Genomic DNA, 24,035 nt, shown 5'->3' with positions numbered 1-24,035 from the left:
TCAGAATCGAATCGAATCGATGGCAACTGGTTTTTTTTGCCCCCAGCGGGGTGTCCGCTCTGGCTTTGCTCAGGCTTTCCAATATCCCACTTCTGACTTGATGTTACTATCTCTTTGCTATTCTTCCTAATTTCCGAATCTCTGCAGGGCCTTGCAGACCTGCTGAACTCACCCTCAATTCTTGCCCCCGGAATAGTCATAAAACAGTGGCCAACAGGGACTGAGTGATCACCATACACCAGGTGCCTGCTCAGTACTGCCCTGCAGCACTCACTCAGTCCTCACAGCCTTCTGGACAGGTGGGTACTTGCATTATCCCATTCACCAGAGAGCTGAGGAAACCAAGGCACAGAGAACTTCAGTAACAACCTGAGGTTACAGGCTCCAAAGGACTCTACTGCCCTCCTGCTAAGGATGTAGAAATAAATGACACAGCCCAGGAATGCCCACTTGGGGACACCAGCAGGTGACACCCCCAAGGCCACTGCTGAGCCTCTGACAGGCCCTGAGAGGGTCAGCCCAAGGGGGCGGAGGGTTATTTCACTGCATCCCTGGTGTTCGTGGGCACAGGCTAAGTAAGGAGTTTTCCCAACTCGGCAGCATCACTGCCCAGCAGCCAACGCTCAGTACTCACTTGGCTAATGCTTCGCATGCATCACCTTGCTGCAGTGGTTCTCAACTTGGGGGCATCTTGCCCCCCGCTCCGGGGCACATCGTAATGTCTGGAGATATTTTTGGTCGTTATACCTGGGGGTGGTGCTATTGGCATCTAGTGGGTAGGAGCCAGAGACGCTGCAAACATCCTACAACGCACAGGACGGCTCCAGAGTTACCGGGCCAAACTCAAACGTCCTGAAGCTGGGAAACCCTGTCCATTTACTCCTTCACTCACCCTCAGGGTTGAAACTGTTCCTATTGGCTCTGCCTCACAGAAGAGGGAAGCAGGCTTAGAGTTCATGTGCCTGGATCACCCAGCAACCACGAAGTGGCAGAGCCAGGATGTAAGCCTTGGTCTGTTCACCCAGAGCCCCTTTGAAAGTGTCCAGCTGTCTCCAGAATGCACGCATACCTTCGGCTGCTCTACGATGAGGCCACCCACAGCACCCTCACAAACCCTCACTCCCTGGAAGGCTGAGCTCACACATGCCATGGTGATGCACTCGAGAGTTGCACGCAGGAGCTGAAGGGCCAGGCCAACGAGAGAAGTGTCTCTGGGCCGTGGTGCAGGCCCACCCACGGTGCCCTGGAAAGGGCTCTGGCCTGGTGGGCTCCCATGCTAGCCATGAGGGGCTTCAGCACACCGAGCCTCCGCGCCAATGTCAGGAAGGAGGGGTGTGTACTGTCAGTGCCTCGCCTGGCATGGTGCCGGCTACGCAGTAGATGTTTATTAATCACACTAGACCCATTGTCATCGAGTCGACTCTGACTCACGGCAACCCCATGTGTTGCCGTGATTTTCCATAATATTTTCTTGGCTGTACTCTTTATGGAAGCAGATCACCAGGCCTTTCTTCTGTGGCACTGCCGGGTGGATCTGAACCCCTTGTGCCACTCATGGCCTTTGGTGTTTTACACATGTTTGGATGAACCACAGCTGCAAGAGACCACTTCTCCAGGCCCCAGCCCAGCCTGGAAACTGTCCAATAGCTTAGGAGGCTGTGAGCTCAGACTCTGGCTGTGGTTTGCTGGGTTATTCTGAGTGAGTCACTTCTCTGAAGGGGGTATGCTGCTTCCCTCATCAGCAAAAAATAAAGGCAAACCGCAGACCTGACAGGGCAGACTGGGCAGAGGAAACAAGCATCTCGGCAGTCAAGCGAAGGGCCAGTGGCAAGCCTTGCTCACATTACTGTGGTTTGCGCAGAGCCGTGGTTTCCGGCAGCAGCCTTCAGGGTGGGGGGTTGGGGGGGGAACACACACAGTGGCCTGGGAAGCTTCTGGTTCGAATTACTAAGAAAAGCAATTTCTTCTAGCCCATAGCCAAGAATGAAGGTCCAGCTTGAGGCAATCCCTGACACGGGAGGTGGAGGGCTCGGATTTTAACTACAGGACTTGGAATTGCCGCAGAGCAGCGGTGACGAGGTCTCCACCGATGAGAACAGAGTGAAATATTGACCATGTCACCGGACTCTGAGCCAAGACCCCAAAGGAGAACACGAGCCTTGTTTCCTGGTTGCAGATCACCAACTAGGTCAGGAAAATAAGAACACAGGCCAGGGGTACGTGACTTCCAGGCCTCGCTCTCTGCTCCCTGGGGTGGGACTCAGTGCAGAAAACAAGGCTATCTCAGGGCGCTAGGCTCCCGAGGGTGAGCGAGCTAACAGCGACAATCTGGGAGGAGAGGAAGATGCGGGCTCCAGTTAGCCTCAGAGCAGCGAGCAGCCATTTAGCCAAGCACACCCACAACCTGGTGCAGGGGCTGAGCTACGGCTTAGCTATTAAGCACCAGAAGGAAGAGGCCATCTCGGCACCAGCTAAAGCCATCCTCCAGAAACAGCCACAGACTCCCCTTCAGAGCGGCCTGAGGTTGGCTTGGTTTTTATTTTTATTTTTTACAAAATGATGCAAAGGTTTTGGTAAAATAACTCAAATAGTGCACGGGATGAAAAGGGAGTCAAATGACTCAAAATCCCATCAGCCAGAGATGATCAGCGGTAATAGATACACGCAAACACCTACACATACGTGTGCATGTAGCAATGTGTGCATACATTTTATTTAAAAATGATCACACGACACCTGACACTCCGGAACCTCCTTTCCCCACCCACGGGCGCTGAGAACGGGCAGGCCCTGACCAGGCGATACTCACCTGGAGGTAGATGGCTGCTTCTTGATAATTCATTTCCCAGTTGTGTCTGGTGGGGCTTGGGGGGAAACTCTCACCCCCAGAGCTCAGGCTGGGGTCCCGGGAGTCGTCGATGGCATAGCTGCTTCCGTCTGCATTGAAGGAGAGAGAGAGTCACTTACAAACCGGGCTTTAGAGAAAAAAAGGCACCATTCACCAGAAATAAAGTCTGGCGGTCACCTTGTATGCTCACACATCTATCCTATTATACACAGGTCAGATGCCAAGAACTACTACAGTCAGTTGAGAAATTTTTAAAAAGCAAGTGCAAAAGATCACATAGAGTACGCTACCTTTTGCGTAAAAGAAAAAAAAAAAGAAGAAACAAGAAATTATACACATATCTAGTTATCGTTATAAAAAGAAATACCCAAACCCGTTGCCATCGAGTTGATTCCAATTCATAGCAACCTAAGAGGACAGAGTAGAACTGCCCCATAGGGTTTCCAAGGAGCAGCTCATAGATTCAAATTGCTGACCTTTTGGTTAGCAGCCAAGCTCTTAACCACTGCACCACCAAGGCTTCAAACAAACAAACAAAAAATTCAGGAAGAATAAATCAGAACTCAGTGAAACTTGTAGGGGGAACAGGGTAGGAGTGGATACTTTTGACTTTTGGAAGCACGTTAATATTCTACTGAGTTCTGAGTTCAAAAATAAAAATGGATGGATTTGCTCCCTGGCACAGGGTCATTGGGTATTTTCCCTCCGAGCCTTCTTCTTCCAGTGACCCTGCCCCATTTGCCTTGGTGGAACCACCTCTCCTCTGCTCCAGGTTGCCTGGCTCTTCTTGCCTCCATCCCTGGTTTCTGTATGTGGTCAGGCCTGGCAATCAGCATCCTCAGCAACCCTGAGCACAGTGATTGGTTCAGGCCTGGGCACTGGCTCAAGCCCAGCCAATGAGGGCTCAACCTGGAATTTTTTCCGGACTAATCAGAAAGGAAGGAGCCCTGGTGGGGCAAATGGTTAAGCGCTCAGCTGCTAACTGAAAGGGGGGCAGCTGGAGCCCACCAGCGGCTCCGCAGGAGAAAAGACCTGGTGATCTGCTTCCCTAAAGATTACAGCCTAGGAAACCCTACGGGGCAGTTCTACTGTCACATGTGGTCGCTAGGAGTCAGAATTGACTCAATGGCACCCAATAACAATTAGGAAGGAGGGGCTCTTTCTCTGTTGCTGGCGGCTGCCACCACGTGGGGAGAGCCAGCCTGAGAAGGAAGCCAGAAAGAAGAGAACAAAACTGAGAGAGAAATACCTACTCCTGAAAACAACAATTGCATACCTGGCATCTGGCTATGCCTGAACTCCATCCCTGAACTTTTCCAAAATCTGCACCAATCAAGACGCTTTTTACTTAGGCCCACCTGAGCTGGGTTGGTCATGACAATCAAGGGTCTCCACTGATACACATGATAAACAGTGGTACCAAGGAACGATTCTCAACTCGCTAATTTATTGGGAAGGTGTGAATCTAAGATTAAAATCTGGTTCTCCCCACAACGCAGCCACTAAGTGATCTACCTGCACGAAGATGAAGAATTACAGGTTTGGGTAATGAGATTTGCATAGCTAGCAGGAAGCAAATATAAGGCTCAGCAGGAAACAGGAAGGGGAATGGGGAACTAGTAGGGTTCATAGGGCCGTTGGGTCACAATGGGGTCTCCTGATCTCAAACAGCCAGGTCAGGCCCTCCCACCTGCAAAGCTCTTCCCAGTTTTGTTTCGTTTTTTTTTAACAGTTTATTTAAGGTATAAAACCCATTGCTGTCAAATCAATTTCAACTCGTAGAGACACTACAGGACAGAGTAAAACTGCCCCATAGGGTTTCCAAGGCTGTAATCTTTATGGAAGGAGACCACTACATTTTCCTCCTGCAGAGCGGGCTGCTGGGTTCAAACTGCTGACCTTTCAGTTAGCAGTCAAACTCTTTAACCACTGTGCCACCAAACCAAAAATCCACTGCTGTCAAGTCATTCCAACTCACAGCGACCCTGTAGGGCAGAGTAGAACTGCCTCATAGGGTTTCCAAGGAGCGGCTGGTGGATTCAAACTGCCAATCTTTTGGTTAGCAACTGAGCTCTTAACCACCGTGCCACCAGGGCTCCTTAATTGAGATATAAGCAGCATACAATAAACTGCACATATTTCAAGTACACAGCTTGGTAAGTTGTGACATATACATGGACCTGTGGAACCATCACCATAATAAATAAGTATATCCATCACCCCCAAAAGTTCCCTTGTTTCCCTTCTGTCTCCCCTCCCCCCCCCACACCCCCGGCAACCAATGATCTGCTTTCTGTCACTACAGATGAGTCAATAGTTTTTAGAGTTTTATATGAATGAAATGATACAGTACGTACTCTTTTTGCTTGTCTTTTTTCATTCAGCAAATTATTTTTAATTTCATCATGTTATATAGTGTAGCAATTCATTGCGCTGTACTGCTGAGTAGTTGTTACAGATTGAATTGTGTCCCCCCAAAATGTGTGTCAACTTGGCTGGGCCATAATTTTCACTATTGTGTGACTGTCCACCACGTTGTCATCTGACGTAATGAAGCAGGGCTCAATCTACAGGATTAGGTTGTGTCTTAAACCAATCTCTTTTGAGATATAAAAGTGAGAAATGAGAAGAGAGACAGGGGGACCTCATACCGCCAAGAAACAAGAGCCAGGAGAATAGCGTGTTCTTTGGGCCTGGGGTCCCTGCATTGAGAAGCTCCTAGTCCAGGGGAAGATTGATGACAAGGACCTTCCTCCAGAGCCGACAGAGAGAGAAAGCCTTCCCCTGGAGCTGACACCCTGAATTCAGACTTACAGCCTACTAGACAGTGACAGAATACATTTCTCATTGTTAAAGCCATCCACTTGTGGTATTTCTGTTATAGCAGCACTAGATGACTAAGACAGTGGTGTTCCATTATATGGATGTACCACAGTTCGCTTATCCATCTCCCGTTGATGGACATTTAGGCTGTTCCCAGTTGAGGGCTATTTCAAAGACAGCTGCTATGAACACTCATGTGGAGGCCTTTGTGTGCACATATATTTTCATTTCTCTTGGGCAGATAAAAAACCAAAAAAAAAAAAAAAAAAACCTGTTGCCATTGAGTCAATTCCAACTCATAGCAACCCTACAGGACAGAGTAGAACTGCCCCACCGTATTTCCAAGGAGTGGCTGGTGATTTGAACTGCCGACCTTCTGGTTAGCAGCCTAGCTCTTAACCACTGTGCCACCAGGGCTCCCTTGGGTAAGTAAGTAGGGGTGAAACAGCTTGGTCATACAGGAAGTGTGTCTTTAACCTTTTAAGAGGCTGCTTACAACACTACCATGTCTCGATTCCTGCGGCTGTGTAAGTCTTGAAGATCAGGTAGTGTAGTTCTCTGACCTGTTCGTGCCTTTCAAAGACGAGTTCTCTGCCCAGTGCCAACAGAGCAGCCTCTCCCAATTCTGCTCCCAGCGCCTGTTTGTGAAAGAACTAAGCCTCAGGCGGAGACAGGAGAAGGTCAAACCATCTTCCTCAATCTGCTCCCGTGAACTAGGGAGGCACCAGCCAAAGTGCAGCTCCTGAGTAAGGAGAGCCTTGGGCAGGTGGCTGGAGAGGACCGTACCCTCGTGTGCCCGTGCCCTGTCCTCCTCGACCTTCACACACCACTGCAGGCACCAGATCTGGCTACACAGCAGAGTCCTAGGTCAAATAAATAACCACTGACAGAGCGGCTGGGGTGCTGGCGTGGGCACAGATGGCAGCAGACATTAGCGCCACATTCCCACCCTGCATTAAACAGCGAAGTGTCTGTCTGAGGCCCCCCGCCTGGGAGACACCCCATCTGAGCCTGCCTGTCCCTTCCTCTTCCTGGGGATCTCAGCAGATTGATCTCAGCATCTTCTTCCCCCCCCCCCATTAGCTCTCTCAGCCCATCCCTGGCGGCGAGAAGGCACCTGGCCCTCCTCAACGTCCCCCCTTTGCCCCCTCACCACCCACATCCTTAAGCACCACTGGACCAGATGGTCTAAAGCACCATGTGGTGTCCTTTAGTGTCCTGGTACAGGTCAGAGACATCCATCCCCTCTTCCCTGGCACACAACCCCCTGGAAGCCACAAACAATAGTTCTGCCCAGCTTCTGAAATCCGTGAGGACCACGGGGACAGGGGGAAGGACCACCTTGTGAGGACTGTCCTCAGAGACAGAAACCTTGATACCATCTGCTTCACTCCTCAAGGCCCGGAAGTCACCAGGTTTGGGAGGGCCTGTTCTCTCAAACCCATCCCCACACCCATCTGCCTTCTTTTGGGCCTCCTTGTTTTCTACCTACAAGATGGCTCCAGGCTTCAGGCTGGTTCTTGCTGCCAGGCCTTTACCGACCACCCAGCCCCGAGCATTTGCTGCGGGGGAACTCTGTGAAGCACAACTCTGATCAGGTCACCTTGCTGCTTCCAACCGTCCAGTGGATCGCCCTGAGTCAGATTCGGACTCCTTAACAAGGCAAGCAAACTCCAAACCTTCACCCTGGTCCATATAGGATGGTTGCTACCAAGCACTGACGATGCCCAGAGACAGATGGCGCCCTCTGTGGCAATGAACATCACGCCCAAAGACAAATGTGCCCTCCAGGGCTGCAGCTGACACCTGGCTGGCAGGTAAGAGTGGACATGCTGCAGATGAGGTTAGGGGTGGACGTCACAGCGAGGACGGCGTCTGCCACAGCGAGGACGGTGTCTGCTAGACCCACAGAGAGACTTCCTGACAAGCAGAGCTACCCAACGACGGACTGGACAGAATGGGTTTACCTCTGGTCTCCGGGGGCACTTGTCTGCTGAGGCAGCAAGCACACATTGCTGGGACCCTCAAGAAGAGGCTCCATGGCCATTATGGGGATGCTTCCAGAAAGGAGGTTCACACGGCAAGTGCGGAGTTGGACTAGCTGCCCTTCTAATTTGAAGCATCTATGCGTCTGCAGGTGAGCAGAGGCTGCGAAGGGGGCCAGGCTGGAGGACACAGATGGCCTGAACAACGATGCCGAATCCATGGCTGCCCTTGTGGGCCAGCAGGGCCCACTCCACAAAGGCCCCGGTGCCCAGATCTTGCTGGTTACTAAAAGGCGTCTGCAGGCACTGTCTGCGGAACCGTGTGGAGAAGACAAAGGCCATCTCCTCAGCACACACTTTCCTCCCACCCCAGGTAACTGCAGTCCCACAAATCTATTCCGCCCAAACCGTAGCAACTCACTTATGATGAAAGTACAAACACAAATGGTATGACACACTCTGTGTGCCAGGCACGTGGTTGTTGGCTGCCATCGAGTTGGCCCCCATCTCCCGGGGACTGCATGCACAACGGAATGAAACACCGCCCGATCCCGTGCCACCCCCATGATCAGTTGAGGATAGGACCACAGGGTTTTCCTTGGCTGATTTTCAGAAGCAGACCACCAGGCCTTTCTTCCTAGTCTGTCTTAGTCTGGAAGCTCCACTGAAACCTGTTCAGCATCCTAGCAACACACAAGCCTCAACTGACAGATGGGTGGTGACTGCGCATGTGGTGTGGTGGCCAGGAATTGAACCCAGGTCTCTCACGGGGAAAAGTGAGAATTATACCACTGAACCACAGCTGCCCCCTAGGTGCCAGGCACGTGTATACATATATGTGTAAAATTCCATCCTGACAACAACCCTGTGAGGTCTGGTTATTCCTCATTTTACAGTTGAGGGATGGAAGCACAGTGAGATCTGTGAGCCTGCCCAGGTCACAGGTTTAGAAAGTGATGGAGCCAGGGAAAGGACCAAATCTGTGCTGTGAACCACAATGCTAAGCCTCAAAGCAGTGTCACTCCACGGTGGGCACAGCAGGACGGGCCAAGGACAGCACGTCACCGTCCATGGTGGGATACATGAGGGAATTACAGTTGGTGTTTAGGAACTAGCAAGGAGTGCTGCTGGCATGGTGGGTTAAGCACTCAGCTGCTAATCGAAAGGCGGGCGGTACCAACCTACCAGCCGCTCCGTGGCAGAGAGATGTGGCAGTCTGCTTCTGGAAAGCTGACATTACAGCCTTAGGAACCCTGTGAGATAACCCTATAGGGTTGCTGAGTCAGAGCTGACTCGACGGCAATGGGTTGGACTTTATAGTAATTGGCGTTAACGCAGCATTTCCTTTTTCTGGTACAGGCAGTCCCCAGGTCATGAATGTCCAACTTACGTACAGCCCGTAGTTACAAACCAACCCCTGTAAAGCCTCTTTTATTAAAAATTTGAGGCACATACGCCATGGTTCGTAATAACAAAATGGGAGCTACTTTGCGACTCACATCGAAACATTATTATTATGTTAAAGATGTGTTAACGTATCTGGAAGTATTTCTTTAATGTTTTTTATGCATAGAAAGGTATACTATATCCTATGACAAACATTTGCCTCAGTGACATTAGACATGAACCGTACCTAACCATTTCAACTTACGTATAAATTCAACTTACAGGCAGATTTAGGAACAAAACTTGTGTGTAATTCAGGGACTGCCCATAATTCATTTTTACTGTATTTTGTGAAAGCACAGGTCCTCTAGCAGACGAAGGCCGAGAAACACTGCTATAGAGCTTTCCTGCTCGGTTTTGGGGTACTTTCAGCAGCTGGTCCTAGAAACAATGGCTATCGGCTCTGGAATGGATCGTACAGACCATTTAATTCAATGCTCACATTTTAGAGTTGGGGAAATAGACCCAGGGAGGCCTGGGCTCTAGACCTAGCTTTGTACCCAGCTGCCCCTGTTACACAGGCCTCCTGGCTTCCAGCCTGGAGCTCCCCCAAGACAAACATTTACCGTTTATCCATCACTGCAGAAATGTTGGGGGTGGTCTCTGTGAGACAAGTTTAGCATCTGTGACCAAAAAACAAAAATGACAATCTGTCCTTGTACAGGCTGTCATTCCCATTAGCCGGAGCCATGAGGGACTGGGGGATAGGCAAGAGGCTGCGGTGGGATGGCTGCTGGGGGTGTATTTTCCCTGACCTACAGTCACGGAGTACAACGGCTGCATCGACAGAGGATCCTGGGGCAGGGAGGGTCCTGGGACATTAGGTGGCTCATTCCACGCAGGACTGTGCACAATGACACTGGTTACACAGGGACCATAAGGTCCCACCTGTTGCTGGCTCCACCATGACTGCCATGACCCTTCCCAAACCATCCCTCCCCTGGACTTTGCAATCCCTTCCCCGACGCATCCTCTACTCCCTGCTCCCTGTCCTGCCCCTCTATGATCTAGTCTCTACACTGTCCGAGAATTCCTGTTTCATCCTTGTTGTTTAAGTAAATGCTTTAGTAACTCATCAGATTACAGTGATCCTTGAAAACCCTGAAGTGGAGCATATCATTCCTCTGCCCCAAACTGTATGTTATGGATTGAACTGTGTCTCCCCCCATCCCCTCGCAATATGCATTGTAAATCCTAACCTCTATACTGCTTATAATCCCACTTGGGAATGGGTTTTCTTTGTTATGTTAATAGGGCAGTATTTTTGTAGGGTGTGCCTTGAGTCAATCTCTTCTGAGATATGAAAGAGCGGACTGAGCAAGCAGGCAAAAAGCAGAGATGAGAGAGGACAGACAGATGCCATGCCACACAGAGACTGCCAAAGAGCCAAAGAAAAGAAGCTGAAAGAGACAAGGACCGTCCCTGAGAGCAGAGAGAGAAAGCCTTCCCTTACTGCCGGCACACCCTGAATTCGGACTTCCAGCCTCCTAAGCTGTGAGAAAATAAATACTGTTTGTTAAAGCTGCCCACTTGTGGCATTGCCGTTATAGCAGCACTAGATAACTAAGACACTGTGCCACAGCGATCCGTCTCCCTGAGAAAACACCAACATCCTGCCTGTGGATTTAAAGGTCTTGTGAAATCTGTCCCCACAACCTCTGTCATCCCCTTGCCCCACTCAGCCCCTCGCTCCTGCCCCACTGGCCTCCTTGTCATCCTGGAACAGACTTGGGGCATTCTGCCTGCGGGCCTTTGCACATCTGGTTCCCTCTGCCCTCTCCGGATTTTTAAATGGCTGGCTTCCTCACATCTTTTAGTTCTCTGCCAAACATCCTCTTACCAGAGGCCGTCCTTGACCCCTATAAAGCTACCCTGTCACTCTCGCCCCCTCCCGCTGCTCTACATTCCTCAAGGGGTTGTATTACTGCCTGCTGGGGCATTTGTTGACTTGGTGGCTGTGCCCTGAATGTCAGCTCCATAAGGGCGGGACTCTTGCTCCCTGCTGTACCCCTAGGGCCCAGAACTGCCTGGTACCGGCTAAGTGCTCAGTAAATACATCCGAAGCCAACTGCAATATAAGATCTCGCCCTGAAGATTCTGCACGGTGCATTTAAAGGAGGCCAGTGAGCTGGAGGGCAGACAGTGAGAGCCAAGGCAGGGCTGGGGGTCTCGGGGGAGGGTACAGACAACCTCGGAGTCAGTGGGGAGCACCCCAAGGTGTTAAGAAGGGGCATGACATGATTTCCGGGTGTTTTTCAAAGATCATTCTTTTAAGGAGTTGCTGAACAGTGTCTATTTTGTATAAAAGTAATTCAGGGCAGAACCTTGAAAAGAAAAGAAAGGTAAAATATTACTTAAAATGCTGAGGGGAAAGAATGGAGACTTCTCCCCTCCCAGGGTGGACTTTGTTCAGTGTATCTAACCATTCAATCCTAGGCTTTCTCAGAAAACAAAACTTGGCTTGCGGACAAGGTCCAAAAAGGCAAAATGCAAGAGGCTGTTTGTGGCTTTTATGGGGGGCGGGCTGCTGAAAGGCCAGAGGTGACGCGGGCCTCTGAGGGGCTTTTCAAGAAACCCACAGGTAATTTCAAAGAGCCTCCTTTGTGCCCAGCCCACATGGCTGGGCAGCACATTTGGGGATTATACAAAGGGTGCAAATCAAACGCAGGGAGCCTCGGTGCCGCCCCATTTCTTCTATAGATAACCTCGAGAGGCAGGCAGCAGCTGCCGGGCTAGCCAAGCCTCAGAGCACTTCAGTCCTCAGCCAGAGGCGGGTGGTGGCGCCTCACGGCTTCTCAGTCCCTGCCCTGTCTTCCCGGGCTGGAGAAATGGCCACAGAAGCCATGGAAATGCTCCAAGTCCACGTATTGTTCTGGTAGAAGGTCTGCTCAAAGGCTTAGCGGCTTCCCAAATGAAAGGACAATTCAGTCCGAAAATGCTCCAAGTCCACGTATTGTTCTGGTAGAAGGTCTGCTCAAAGGCTTAGCGGCTTCCCAAATGAAAGGACAATTCAGTCCGCTAAGAAGGGAAGGCAGGAGGGGGAGGGGGAGGTCAGAGGTAAGAGGGTCCAGGTGGAAAGCAAGTCCGTGGGAGACCAAGTACAGACCATACGCTCAGGTAAAGTAGTACCTGGCGGGGAGGGGAGCCTGTTTGCTGGGGGACCAGTCCCAGGGGCCCGACCTCCTCAGAATGAGCTCCACAGAGCCGGACATGGCTGGTCACCGCTGGATGCAGAGCCCAGAGGATGGTCAGTCCCCACCTTCCTGTCTAGGCTCCTGTACCACACCTGCTCCTCTGCCCAGGGACCTCTGCCTGGGGAGGCTCAGAACCCAGAGGCTGTCAGCATCCCCCTGCCCAGACACTGGTGTGCTGCCCTTGTCAGCTCCTGCCCACTTCCCACGAGAAACACCAGCTCCTACATGTCTACGTGGATGACTGTGCTCATGTCATTCAGGGTGTCCTCCACACAGGAAGATCCCCCAGCACAGAGAGGTTAGATCGGCCCCATACACCGCTCCCAAGGCCCGAGCCTACCCTCTGATTTGGGAATATAAGCAACTGCCAACTTGGGGGCCACACTCCCCCAGTGTGGGGCGGGCTGCTCCCCGCACACTGGGAGGGCAAGGATGGAGTCATACCGCATGGGCCCAGCTTGCTGAGACCGGACGAGCTCACCACGGGGCTGTCAGGGAACAGGCCTGCCACAGCCTCCTCCAAGAAGATGCTGGCTGGCCCTTGCCTCTTCATTCCCACCTTTGCCGGGAGGCAGCTGGGCTGGAGACTTGGGAGGGAAGTAGAGAGAAAGGAAAGCAGCCCCAGAGAAAAGCAGCAGAAGCCATCTACCCCGGCTCTCACAGCAAGGGAGCGTCTTCCCTTGTGGGGGGTTTAAAAAGTGCCGGAGGAGACTGACCAGGAACAATCTTGGCAACCAGGACGATCCCATTCTGCGCCTCAAGGGGAAGTTCCACGAATTGAAACATTTTGTTCTGTGCTCCTGGGCTCCTGCTGCCCCGGGCAGACAGCTCTCATGTGAAAACCAGACAGAGAGGACAGACCGGCTGTTTCAGGCCTGTGGACTTTTGCCACTAGAGATTTATGCCCCTAACTACCCTCCCTGGATCGTGGCCACCCGCCCAGAGAGGTGAACATAAAAGCACTCAGAGGAGGAGGGGAAGGAGCGGAAAGAAACTGCTGAACTGACAGGGATTAGGATACAACAAAGAAAAGGTTGTGACTCCAAGTGCACCCAAGTCCTCAGTGCAGAGAACAGGCAGCCGAAGCTGGATGACCTGTTTGCACAGATGGTAACGCTTCCGCCACGCTGACGTAACTGGGCCCAGGCGCTCCCTGCAAAACAGCTGGCTGCTTTGCATGCAGCCTCCGAAATGACCCTGCGGGGACTCCAAGGTTTCCGTTCGCTGGAGCACTGCCTGCAGCAGCGTCCTGGTGGTGCCGGTAAATAGAAACAGTCTCCATATGCCGGCCATAAAGCTGTGCAAGGGAGGAGAGCGAGTGCACAGGAGGGGGGCTCTGAGGCAGCCCACGTCCAGCCCGCCCAGGGTCAGGCTCGGGCTGGTGGACCGCCGGGAGTTCGTTTGGGGTGTGGGGCCAGAAGTTGCTTTGGATCCGAGGCCTATGAGCTCCTGCAGGAGGTGGCTCTGATCAGAGAGAATATAAAGGAGCGACTGTTCTTGGGTTTATACTGAGGGCCACACTCCCTTTCAACACTCACTCTTTTTCATTCTTATTTTCTTACGTGTGCATAGCCCCACGCATTGTCAAACACACACACGTACACATGCACGTATGCACGTGCACATACACCCATGCATACGCATACACACAAACACAGATCCATGTGTGTACACACATGCACACGCGTTCACACACAGACACATGCACACACACACCCCTGCACATCCTCTGCAGCCCTGGACACCTGGGTCCACTTCCGGTTGTGCCCTGCCCCCAGCGCCCGGTCTACAATCTTAATCCCCAGAGCCTCAGTTTCTTCATCCATGAACTGGGACCGCTGCCAAGTGTGCTCCAGGTTGTCAGAGAAACAAATGCGAATACCCACAGAGCACCCCGCGCCCCCCGGAACCAGTGCTTGCCAGGATGACAACGAGCCATCGCCCAGCCGTTTGCCAGTTGTCGTGGAGAGCCCCGCTCCATCGGAAAAGGCTCAGCGAGGACAGGAAAATGAGCCAACGCAACACCACTGGCTTTTGCAGGCACAGTGTCTCGGCAGTGCTTCTGCACTGGCTGGCTCTTTAAAGGCCCAGGATAAAAATCGGGCGTAAGATATGACACTGGAAGACGGCAGAGGGCACGTGAACCCCTGCTTGGACCTTCTCTTTCTGATAAGTGGCTGCAAGAGGGCATGGGAAGTAGACCCACGGTATCAGTGCCTGTTCATAAAGGCTCCAAACCAGGGCAGAGCCCCTGGCACACACACCCACCTCGACAAAGGCCAAAATGGGCACAGAGCCCTCCCAGTTGAATTGCTGGCCTCAAGCCCAAAACCTGTCCTGCCAAAGGCTTAAGCCTGACAAGGAAAGGAAAAACGGAAGGCTCAACCAGGTCAAGCACTGTTTTAGAAAGAAGGGCTCTGATTTCTGCCTGTGCCACCTCCAACTTTGTTTCTGGCCAGTTGACAGGGACCTAATGGCCAAATCCAGGGGATTCCCTATAGATAATGAGGTCAGCCCTGGAAAGGGAAGGAGGGAGGAGAGCAATGCTTCAAGAAGAGCTGTGGCAAGGCAGGAGGGGTGAAGGTCGGAAACAAAAGGCTCTCGGGAGGCAGAGGCAGAAGAGAACAGACAGGGGGAAAGAGGCCAAGAGAACGATCGCATCTTAGTAACTGGGGTAATGATTACTGCTCAGCCCTAGATGCCCGCCACCAAACTGGCTACCCAGGAACGCACCAGAGGGCAGCCTCACGCTGCAAAACTCACCTCGAGAGCAACTCTCTAGCCTTAATAAATAATCATGGCTGCAGTTTGGGGGAGAAAAAGGGAGGGTGGACTTTAAAGGGGCTGCCCTGTAAAGACAGCCTCTTTAACAAATGGTGCTGGCATAACTGGCTATCCAGCTATAAAAAAATGAAACAAGACCCATTCCTCACACCATGCACAAAAATTAACCCAAAATGGATCAAAGACCTAAATATAAAATCTAAAACGATAAAGATCATGGAAGAAAAAATAGGGGCAATGCTAGGAGCCCTAATACACGGTATAAACAGAATACGAAACATAACTAACAACACACAAACACCAGAAAAGAAACAAGATAACTGGGAGTTCCTAAAAAATCAAACACTTATACTCATCAAAAGATTTCACCAAAAGAGTAAAAAGACAACCTATAAATTGGAAAAAAATATTTTGACTATGACATATCCAATCAGGGTCTAATCTCTAAAATCTACAAGATACTGCAAAGCCTCAACAACAAAAAGACAAATAACCCAATTAAAAAATGGGCAAAGGATATGAACAGGCACTTCACCAAAGAAGACATTCAGGTAGCTAACACATACATTAGAAAATGCTCACGATCATTAGCCATTAGAGAAATGCAAATCAAAACTACAATGAGATACCATCTCACCCCAACAAGGCTGGCATTCATCAAAAAAACACAAAATAATAAATGTTGGAGAGGTTGTGGAGAGACTGGAACACTTATACACTGCTGGTGGGGTTGTAAAATGGTACAATCACTCTGGAAATCAATTTGGCACTTCCTTAAAAAGCTAGAAATAGAATATCACACAATCCAGCAGTCCCACTTCTTGGAATATATCCTAGAGAAATAAGAACTGTCGCATGAATAGATATATACACACCCATGTTCACTGCAGCACTGTTCACAATAGCAAAAAGATGGAAACAACCTAGGTGCCCGTTAACACATGAACGGATAAACAAATTATGGTATATTCATACAGTGGGATACTACGACATGATAAAGAACAATAATAAATCTGCAAAATATCTCACAACATGGATGAATCTGGAAGGAGTACGCTCAGTGAAATTAGTCAGTCACAAAAGGACAAATATTGTATGAGACCACTATTATAAGAACTAAAGAAAAGGTTTAAACAGGGAAGAAAATAGTCTTTGACAGTTACGAGGGTAGGAGGGAGAGACAGGGAACTCACTAACTAGACAGTAAAAAAAAAAAAAAAGACAGTAGACAAGAATTATCTCAGGTGAAGGGAAAGGCAACACAAAATACAGGGGAAGTGAGCACAACTGGACTAAACCAAAAGCTAAGAAGTTTCCTGAACATAGCCAAAAGCTTTGAGGGACAGAGTAGCAGGGGCAGGAGTCTGTGGGCCATGGTTTCAGGAGACATCTAGGTCAACTGGCATAAAAAATTTCATTGAGAAAATGTTCTGCATCCCACTCTGGTGAGTGGCATCTGCGGTCTCAAAAGCTTGCGAGTGGCCATCTAAGATGTATCAGTTGGTCCCAACCCACCTGGAACAAAGGAGAGTGAAGAACACCAAAGACACAGGAAAATATTACCCCAAGAGACAAAAGGGCCACATACACCAGAGACTCCATCAGCCTGAGACCAGAAAAACTAGATGGTGCCCGGCTACCACCAACGACCACCCTGACAGGAAACACAACAGACAGTCCCTGGTGGAGCAGGAGAAAAGTGGGGTGCAGAACTCAAATTCTAGTAAAAAGATCAGACTTAATGGTCTGACTGAGACTAGAGGAGCCCCAGAAGACATGGCCCCTGAACTCTCTGTTAACCAGAACTAAAACCATTCCTAAAGCCAACTCTTCAGACAAAGATTAGACTGGACTATAAAACATAAAATAATACCCATGAAGAGTGTGCTTTTAGTTCAAGCAGATAAACACGAGACTAAATGGGCAGCTCCTATCCGGAGGCAGGATGAGAAGGCAGAAGAGATAGGAGCTGGTTGAATGGACACAGGAACCCGAGGTGGAAAGGGGGAGTGTGCTGTCACATTATAGGGACTGCAACTAGGGTCACATAACAACATGGGTATAAATTTTTATATGAGAAACTAACTTGAGCTGTAAACTTTCACCTAAACTACAATAAAAGATTTTTTTTTTTAAATCGCTACCCTTCTATATGCAAGCAAATATGGCTTACTTGAGTCAATATTTAGCACCTACTAAAGGTCAGCAGTTCAAACTCACCCATCAGCTCCATGGAAGAAAGGCCTGGCCACCTGCTCCTGTGAAGATTATAGCCAAGAATACCCAATGGGTGGGGGGTGGGGAGGAAGCCCTATGGAGCAGCTGTACTCTGTAAATATGGGGTCGCCATGAGTCTGGATCGACTCTATGGCGACAGGTTTGGTTTTTCTGGTTTACTGCATACCAGGCATTGTATTAGGTATTAGATTTGAAAAGAGTAAAACTCCTGGAGTTCGCTCAGGAAGAGAAAGAAGGAAGGCAATTCTAGTGTACTAACGTCATTTGTTACTCACGACAGCCTCGGAAAAAGGTATGATGACAATCACCTGCTAGTTAAACTGGCCAGGGGCCATCCCAGTCATTTTCATGGTCTAATTCTCCCAAAACAGCCCTGTGGTACAAATGGATAAGCACTTGGCTGCTAACCAAAAGGTTTTGGCTGTTTGAACCAACCCGTGGCTCCATGGGAGAAAGACCTGGCAACCTGCTTCTGTAAAGATTACAGCCTAGAAAACCCTGTGGAGCAGTTCTACTCTGTCACATGGGATCGCTGTGAGTCATAATCAACTCGATGGCACCCGACAACAATTCTCCCAAACACCCTTGCCGGGAAGGAGAACTTTGTCTTGCCATGGCTGCGCCCCACCCTCCACCACCACCCTGTTGCCGAGGCAGAGGAAGAACAAGTGGTTTGCTGGATGTCAACAAGTAATTTCACGGTGAGGCAGCCCATCCAGTCTCCTTCTTTAGTCTGTGAACTTTCAGGTCTAACTTGTACCTCCTGCCTCCGTACCGCTGAGTTTATTATGAAACAAAAGACTTTCACTACCCCCGCCCACAAAGTATTTACTGAGCATTGACCATGTGGAAAGCAATTCAGGTGCTTTCAGCACATTTTTAAAGACTCCCCCACATCTCGAAGGCCCTGAGCCGAGCACGCACATGCACACAAACACGTACACGCACACACACGAGCACAGAGGCACGCAGACTCCGCTGTTTACCTAGTGGTGGGTACAGCACCTGTGCGAACATCTGTCCCGTATCCACTTGGAAGCATCAGAAAGGCTGTGAACCGTGCAGGGACGAGGAAGGGCTCACAGGAGAACTGGTGAGGCAAGGCAGTTTTCTCTGCACAGCGGTGCTCCTGGTGCCCCCGTGAGAGGTCAGCAGATGACCTCTGCTCTGAGGGACAAGTCTGGCTGGGAGACTCGACATGCATGAAGGCGACTGATGTGTCAGCTGGCGGTGCCCACTCAGCACAGATTAAAGGTTCACTTTATCCCTTACCAGGAGCACGGGGGCTGGCTGGACCTGGCCTTGATGAATCCTGGTCACGCCCAGCATCTGCTGGAGGCTGCTCTGATCAGAAGAGCAGAAGCAGGGACAGGTGGCCTGGAGGCAGGGCACCTTGGGGAAGCTACAACTGGGGGAATGTCTACTTGCTGCAGAAACATGGACAGCCTAGGCACTGGGCCTGAGCTTGCCAGGCTGCTGCTGCCCCCCAGGGGAGCCAGCCGGGGCCCTGGAAACCCTAGGCGGTCAATGGTCAGGCATGGGGCTAAGTCCTGCTCTTCTTCTCCTTGGTTTCCCTTTCTGTCAAATGGGAAGACAGCCCGAAAGAGGCATCATGAATAAAGAAAAACACGATGGAAACAAATAAGTGGCCCTGAAGGATGGGCAAGAGATGGGGCTGCTTGATTGTCATTACCCCGGTAATGCAATGCGGACTGCAGGCAATCAAGGAAGTTAACCATTTGACACAAAAGGATCCTTAATAAAATGCAAAACAGCAGCTACCATTCTGTAAGAGGAGGGCAAAGAATTTAACACAAGGGAAAAAGGGCTCAGGTCCTCAAGGCAAGGAGCCTCGGGTTACCTGCCCAGGGCTCAGAAAAAGGGTAACATTGCTTCTTCGTTGAAAACGAAGCCATGATAGTCATTTAGGAGCCCTGCTGATACGGTGGTTAAAGCGCTGGATTGCTAATTGAAAGGTCTGTGGTTCAAAGGTACAAACTGCTTCACAGAAGTAGGATGTGGCAGTCTGCTTCCGTAAAGATTATAGCCTTGGAAACCCTACGGGGCAGTTCTACTCTGCCCTATAGGGTCGCTGTGAGTCAGAATCGACTCAACAGCAATGGGTTTGGTTTCGTTTGGATAGTTTCCATTTATCGAGCTGGGACTGCGATATGTAATATAAAATTTCCCGTGTCATTCTCACACCAGCCTGAATGTAGATGTCCGTATCCCCACTTTTCAGATGCAGAAACTGAAGCTCAGGAGCTTGGCTCCTCTTTCAAGGTTGCAGCTACCAAGAGATGAAGCCAGGAATTCAGCTCCAACCTTTGCTGAAGACTGTGAGACTTGAAGAAATCCCTCAGCAGATGACATCACCCCCTCAACACACACACATTCCTAACAACCCAACACACAACCCTAAGAATTCTCCACGACCACCCCAACTCCAGGCTTTGAAGGCCCTAGACCCCCGGCACAATGTGGGCTTTCCACCAGGAAACGACGCACGGCAAAACCAAACAGGCCAGCGGGTCTGGAGGCTATGTGGACATTGGTACTGAAAACACCCAAACGCCATCGATGCTACCAGACTGGCTCCAGGGTGAGCAGTAAAAACCACGATTCCAAAAAACAAGGCGGGCCAGCCAAGTGTGAACAGCCGACGCCGCAAAAAGAGGGGGCCCTGGAGAGTCACAGAGAGAAGACATCACGCTTGTCGACGACCACCCACAAGTAAAAGCTGGGGCAGCCAGCAGCTTGGAGCGGCTCCAAGCCATTAGCCACCGCTAAGCACAATAGCTCTGCCCGAGCTGATTTTCAGCGAGAGCTAAGAGAGTAAGGAAAAAAATATAAAGTAAAATCCCACTCTAACAGAAAGAGAGACAGGAGGCCCAGGAATGGTGGAGCGGTGATGGGAAGGCTCAGATGTGAGGGAAGGTGGGAACTAAGCGCCCCAGGCCGGTACAGCCATTGTGGACACAGGTGGGCTCTCAGAGAAGTGCAAAGTGCTAGCAGCAGAGACCTACCTGTCCTAAAGGAGCCCTGGTGGCACAACGGTTAAATGCTTGGCTGCTAACTGAAAGGTTGGTGGTTCAAACCCACCAGTAGCTCCATGGGAAAAAGGCCTGGCGATCTGCTTCAGTGAAGGTTACAGCCTAAGAAACACTACGGAAGTTCTACTCTGTTACATGGGGTCGCTGTGAATTGTAATCAACTCGATGGCACCCAAAACAACAACAACCCATCCTAAAAGTGGGCTGCTCCCAGTGGGCTGCTCTCTGAACACATGTGAATGAGTCTCCTTGTCACCCCAGACAGCTCCCAGGGCTGGCTGAGCTGTGACAGACCGAGTTACCCAGGACTTGGAACCTACTTTTGGAACCTGGTGACTCACCCCCAGATACGTTACTTCCTTCACATCTATTTAGTAAATGCCCAGGGTATGTGCAGAAAAGATGTGGTCCTTGCCTTTGCAAAACCGGGGCTGCCAGAAAGAGGCACAGTTGTGTGCCACATCGGTGCCCAAAATGACAATTAGCCACCCAGGCGTTACACTGGGCTGGGGACTATCCATTCCTGCCCTGTCCAACCAGGTCACCTCAAATGGGCACCGTGGAGACATAAGAAAGAAATCCACACACAGGTTAAGCCTTGATTGATAGAAACATGATTTATAAAACCCAACTTGACACTGGGTGAACTAACGGGGATTATCCACAATGGGAAAGGAGTCCTTGCCAAACCCAGCCCTCCAGCTCATATTCTACATTACTGACTTCACCAAAATTCCATTTTCTCACAATCTTTAGGAATCCATCATTGCACAAAGCAAACCCCGACTCAGCACAGGAGACATTAATCACATATATGGCATGCGGGAGCTGGGGGCAGTGGCGCACAAAGGATGAGGCTTCCATGGCGTCTTCAGAGAGGGGGAGGCTGTGGAGACACAGTCCCGACCTCACCCGCTCAGGGAAGGCTCCCTGGGAGAAGAGGACAAAGGTCTTCCGTTGAAGAAAGCTGAAGTGGAACCCAACGGAAGCAGTGGAGACAGACGCCCAAAGGGAGGTTTGGCAGGGGAGGTGGATTAAATAACTGCACAAAGAGGGGATGTGAGCGGACAGAGCCAGGCGCTGACTGCTGATTGCTGGCTCAGATTTCCAGGATGAAGTAAAAGGATGGAGGCTAGGCACCCAGAAGTGTAACTGAGGCATGATTCCTTATAGCCTGGAACCTGCTGGGGCCGCTGCAGGTTTCAGGAGCCAAGCAGGGAAGGTGGGACTGGATACTTGGTGTTATAAGGCTTCATCTTTCTTAAACCTTAAACCAAAAATACCCACTGAAGTCTTCTTTAAGCCAAACAATAAAACCAAAAACTAAACCCATTGCCGTTGAGTCGATTCTGACTCATAGTGACCCTATAGGACAGAGTAGAACTGCCCCACAGGGTTTCCAAGGAGTGCCTGGTGGATTTAAACTGCTGACCTTTTGGTTAGCAGCCATAGCTCTTAACCACTATGCCACCAGCGTTTCCAAACGAGAGCAACGCTTAATTAGTAAAGACAGTCAGCTGTGAGCATTGTGGTCTTTTAAAGAACTATCTATGTGGGATCAACGGAGCCTTGGTAGTGCAGTGGTTAACAGCTCGACTGCTAACCAAAGGGTCAGCAGTTCAAATCCACCAGCTGCTCCTTGGAAACTCTTTGGGGCAGTTCTACTCTGTCTTCTAGGGTCGCAATGAGTTGCAATCAATGGCAACTGGTTTTAATTTTTGGCTGTGGGATCAAACTGACAACAGCAACTCAGAAGAGCAGATAAGAATCTTAGTTGGCAATGAGTTTATGTCAAGGGGGTAGGAATGATTCGGGAAAGGAGGGTGAGAATGGTTGCACAACTCAAAGAATGTAATCAATGCATTGAACTGTACACGTAGAAATTATTGAATTGGCGTATGTTCTGCTATGTATATTCTCAATGACAAATTAAACAAATTATTAAAATGAATTAATTAAACCCAAAGTTGGTAAAGCAATACAAAAGGAAAAGGTTTCATCTTTCATTCAGTTCAAGAACTTGGCCTAACCACACCAAGTGAGCTGGCCTAAGTTTGTGGGTTCTTATCTACACTCTGATGTTATTGAAACCTTCAGGACTACCCGAACCTGAGCAGAGAAATGCTTTCTGTAGGCAAGGCCTTAAAAACAGAGGTAGCAGGGCTCTATGACTAGAGAGAAAGGGCATGCCACACTTCTGACCTGCTCAGGCGTCTGGCAGGCATGCTGAGTGAACGACCCCTACTGTTCCATTTTCTGACTGAACAGATCCCTTCCTTTCTGCGCCTCAGCCTGCACATCTGAAGAATGGGGATAAATCCCACCTACTTCACAGGGGCTATTAGGATACACCATCCGTAAGCATTATTATATGTGTTCTTTACAACGGTGAGCTGTGCTCACTGCCTGTACCAAGAGGGTTACAAGAGTGGCTCTGGGGAAGACTCAGAATTTAGGTGGCATGAAGGATTCTCTGATTTGCAGCTGTTGGACTCATTGTCGCGCCAGGGAGTGGGGATGAAACCCATCACTGTTTGTGTTTACTGAAACAAGAAAACACAGAGCTTGTGGGAGCTGTTTACAAGCGCTCCAAATGCACTGAAGCTGGGAGGCCGCCAGCAAGTTTATCTAGAAGGTTCCCTGAACATAATTGAGCCTGTGGTGCAGTGGTAGAATTCTCACCTTCCGTGCAGCGGACCAGGGTCCAATTCCCGGCCAGCGTATCCCATGTGTAGCCACCATGTCAGTGGAAACTTGTGTGTTGCTATGATGCTGAACGGGTTTCGGTGGAGCTTCTAGATGAAGACAGACTAGGAAGAAAGGCCTGGTGATCTACGTCCAAAAATGAGCCAGTGAAAAACCCTGTAGATCACAACAGTCCGATTCACAACCCATCACGTGGATGGCTCAGGACTGTGCAGTTTCGTTCCATTGTGCATAGGGTCGCCATGAGTCAGGAGCTGACGGCAGCTAACAACAATATGGAAAAACAAAACCCCTAAACTCACTGCTGTCGAGTCAATTCTGACTCATAGTGACTCTATAGGACAGAGTAGAACTGCCCCATAGGGTTTCCAAGGTGTGGCTGGTGGATTTGAAGTGCTGACCTTTTGGTTAGTAGCTGAGCTCTCAACCACTGCACCACCAGGGCTCCAAGCCCCTAAAGTATGCCTCAAAAAACAAACAAAAAAGACATGGCAGCTTCTAGAGCTAAAGTACATGGGGAAAGAGATTGGAATTAAAAAAAAATGTTTTTAATCTAAACACCCTCCTTGTTTTCCACGATGCCAATTCCTCAATACATGGAGGGTGTTTGGTTATGAGGACGAACCCTACCCAGCCCTCCTTTTCTCCACTAGGGCAAATACCGGATATTCCGGCTTTATCATGAAGGCTGGGAGGCGACACTTCCTGGCTGAGCAGATGGAGGGCTTCCTGATCAGCCCTCGATTAGAATGGCTTGTTTAGCGGGGTGTGGGTTCCCCTTCATGACAGCCGGGAACAAAGCAGAAACTTATCTGACGGAAACATCCGAAGCCATCCCTTTTTAATCAGGAGATTGGTTCTGGTCCTTCAAGGTCCTATCGGATCCTAAGTGTTTGGCATGGCGGGTGGTCAGGAAGGACAGGGCAGGAGAGATGTGCTGGGCACAGCTGAACATATT

At 50.1% G+C, this 24,035-nt stretch overlaps 1 protein-coding gene across 8 annotated transcripts in view; it reads right to left on the bottom strand.

Annotated features, from left to right (window-relative positions):
• TPCN1 (two pore segment channel 1) overlaps positions 1 to 24,035 on the bottom strand; it is a 65,506-nt gene that overhangs the window by 27,686 nt on the left and 13,785 nt on the right. For 5 of the 8 annotated variants that reach the window (XM_049865517.1, XM_049865516.1, XM_049865515.1 and 2 more), the window contains exon 3: positions 2,810 to 2,937. In XM_049865517.1, coding sequence (XP_049721474.1) covers positions 2,810 to 2,937 — 128 coding nt within the window. The other 3 variants (XM_049865521.1, XM_049865520.1, XM_049865519.1) reach the window with 3 other exon arrangements.

The sequence above is a fragment of the Elephas maximus genome, chromosome 22, assembly GCF_024166365.1.
Source record: "Elephas maximus indicus isolate mEleMax1 chromosome 22, mEleMax1 primary haplotype, whole genome shotgun sequence".
In the NCBI taxonomy this organism is placed as follows: Eukaryota; Metazoa; Chordata; class Mammalia; order Proboscidea; family Elephantidae; genus Elephas; species Elephas maximus.
The sequence above is the reverse complement of the archived record's forward strand: the minus strand, read 5'-3'. Positions and strand labels throughout refer to the sequence as shown.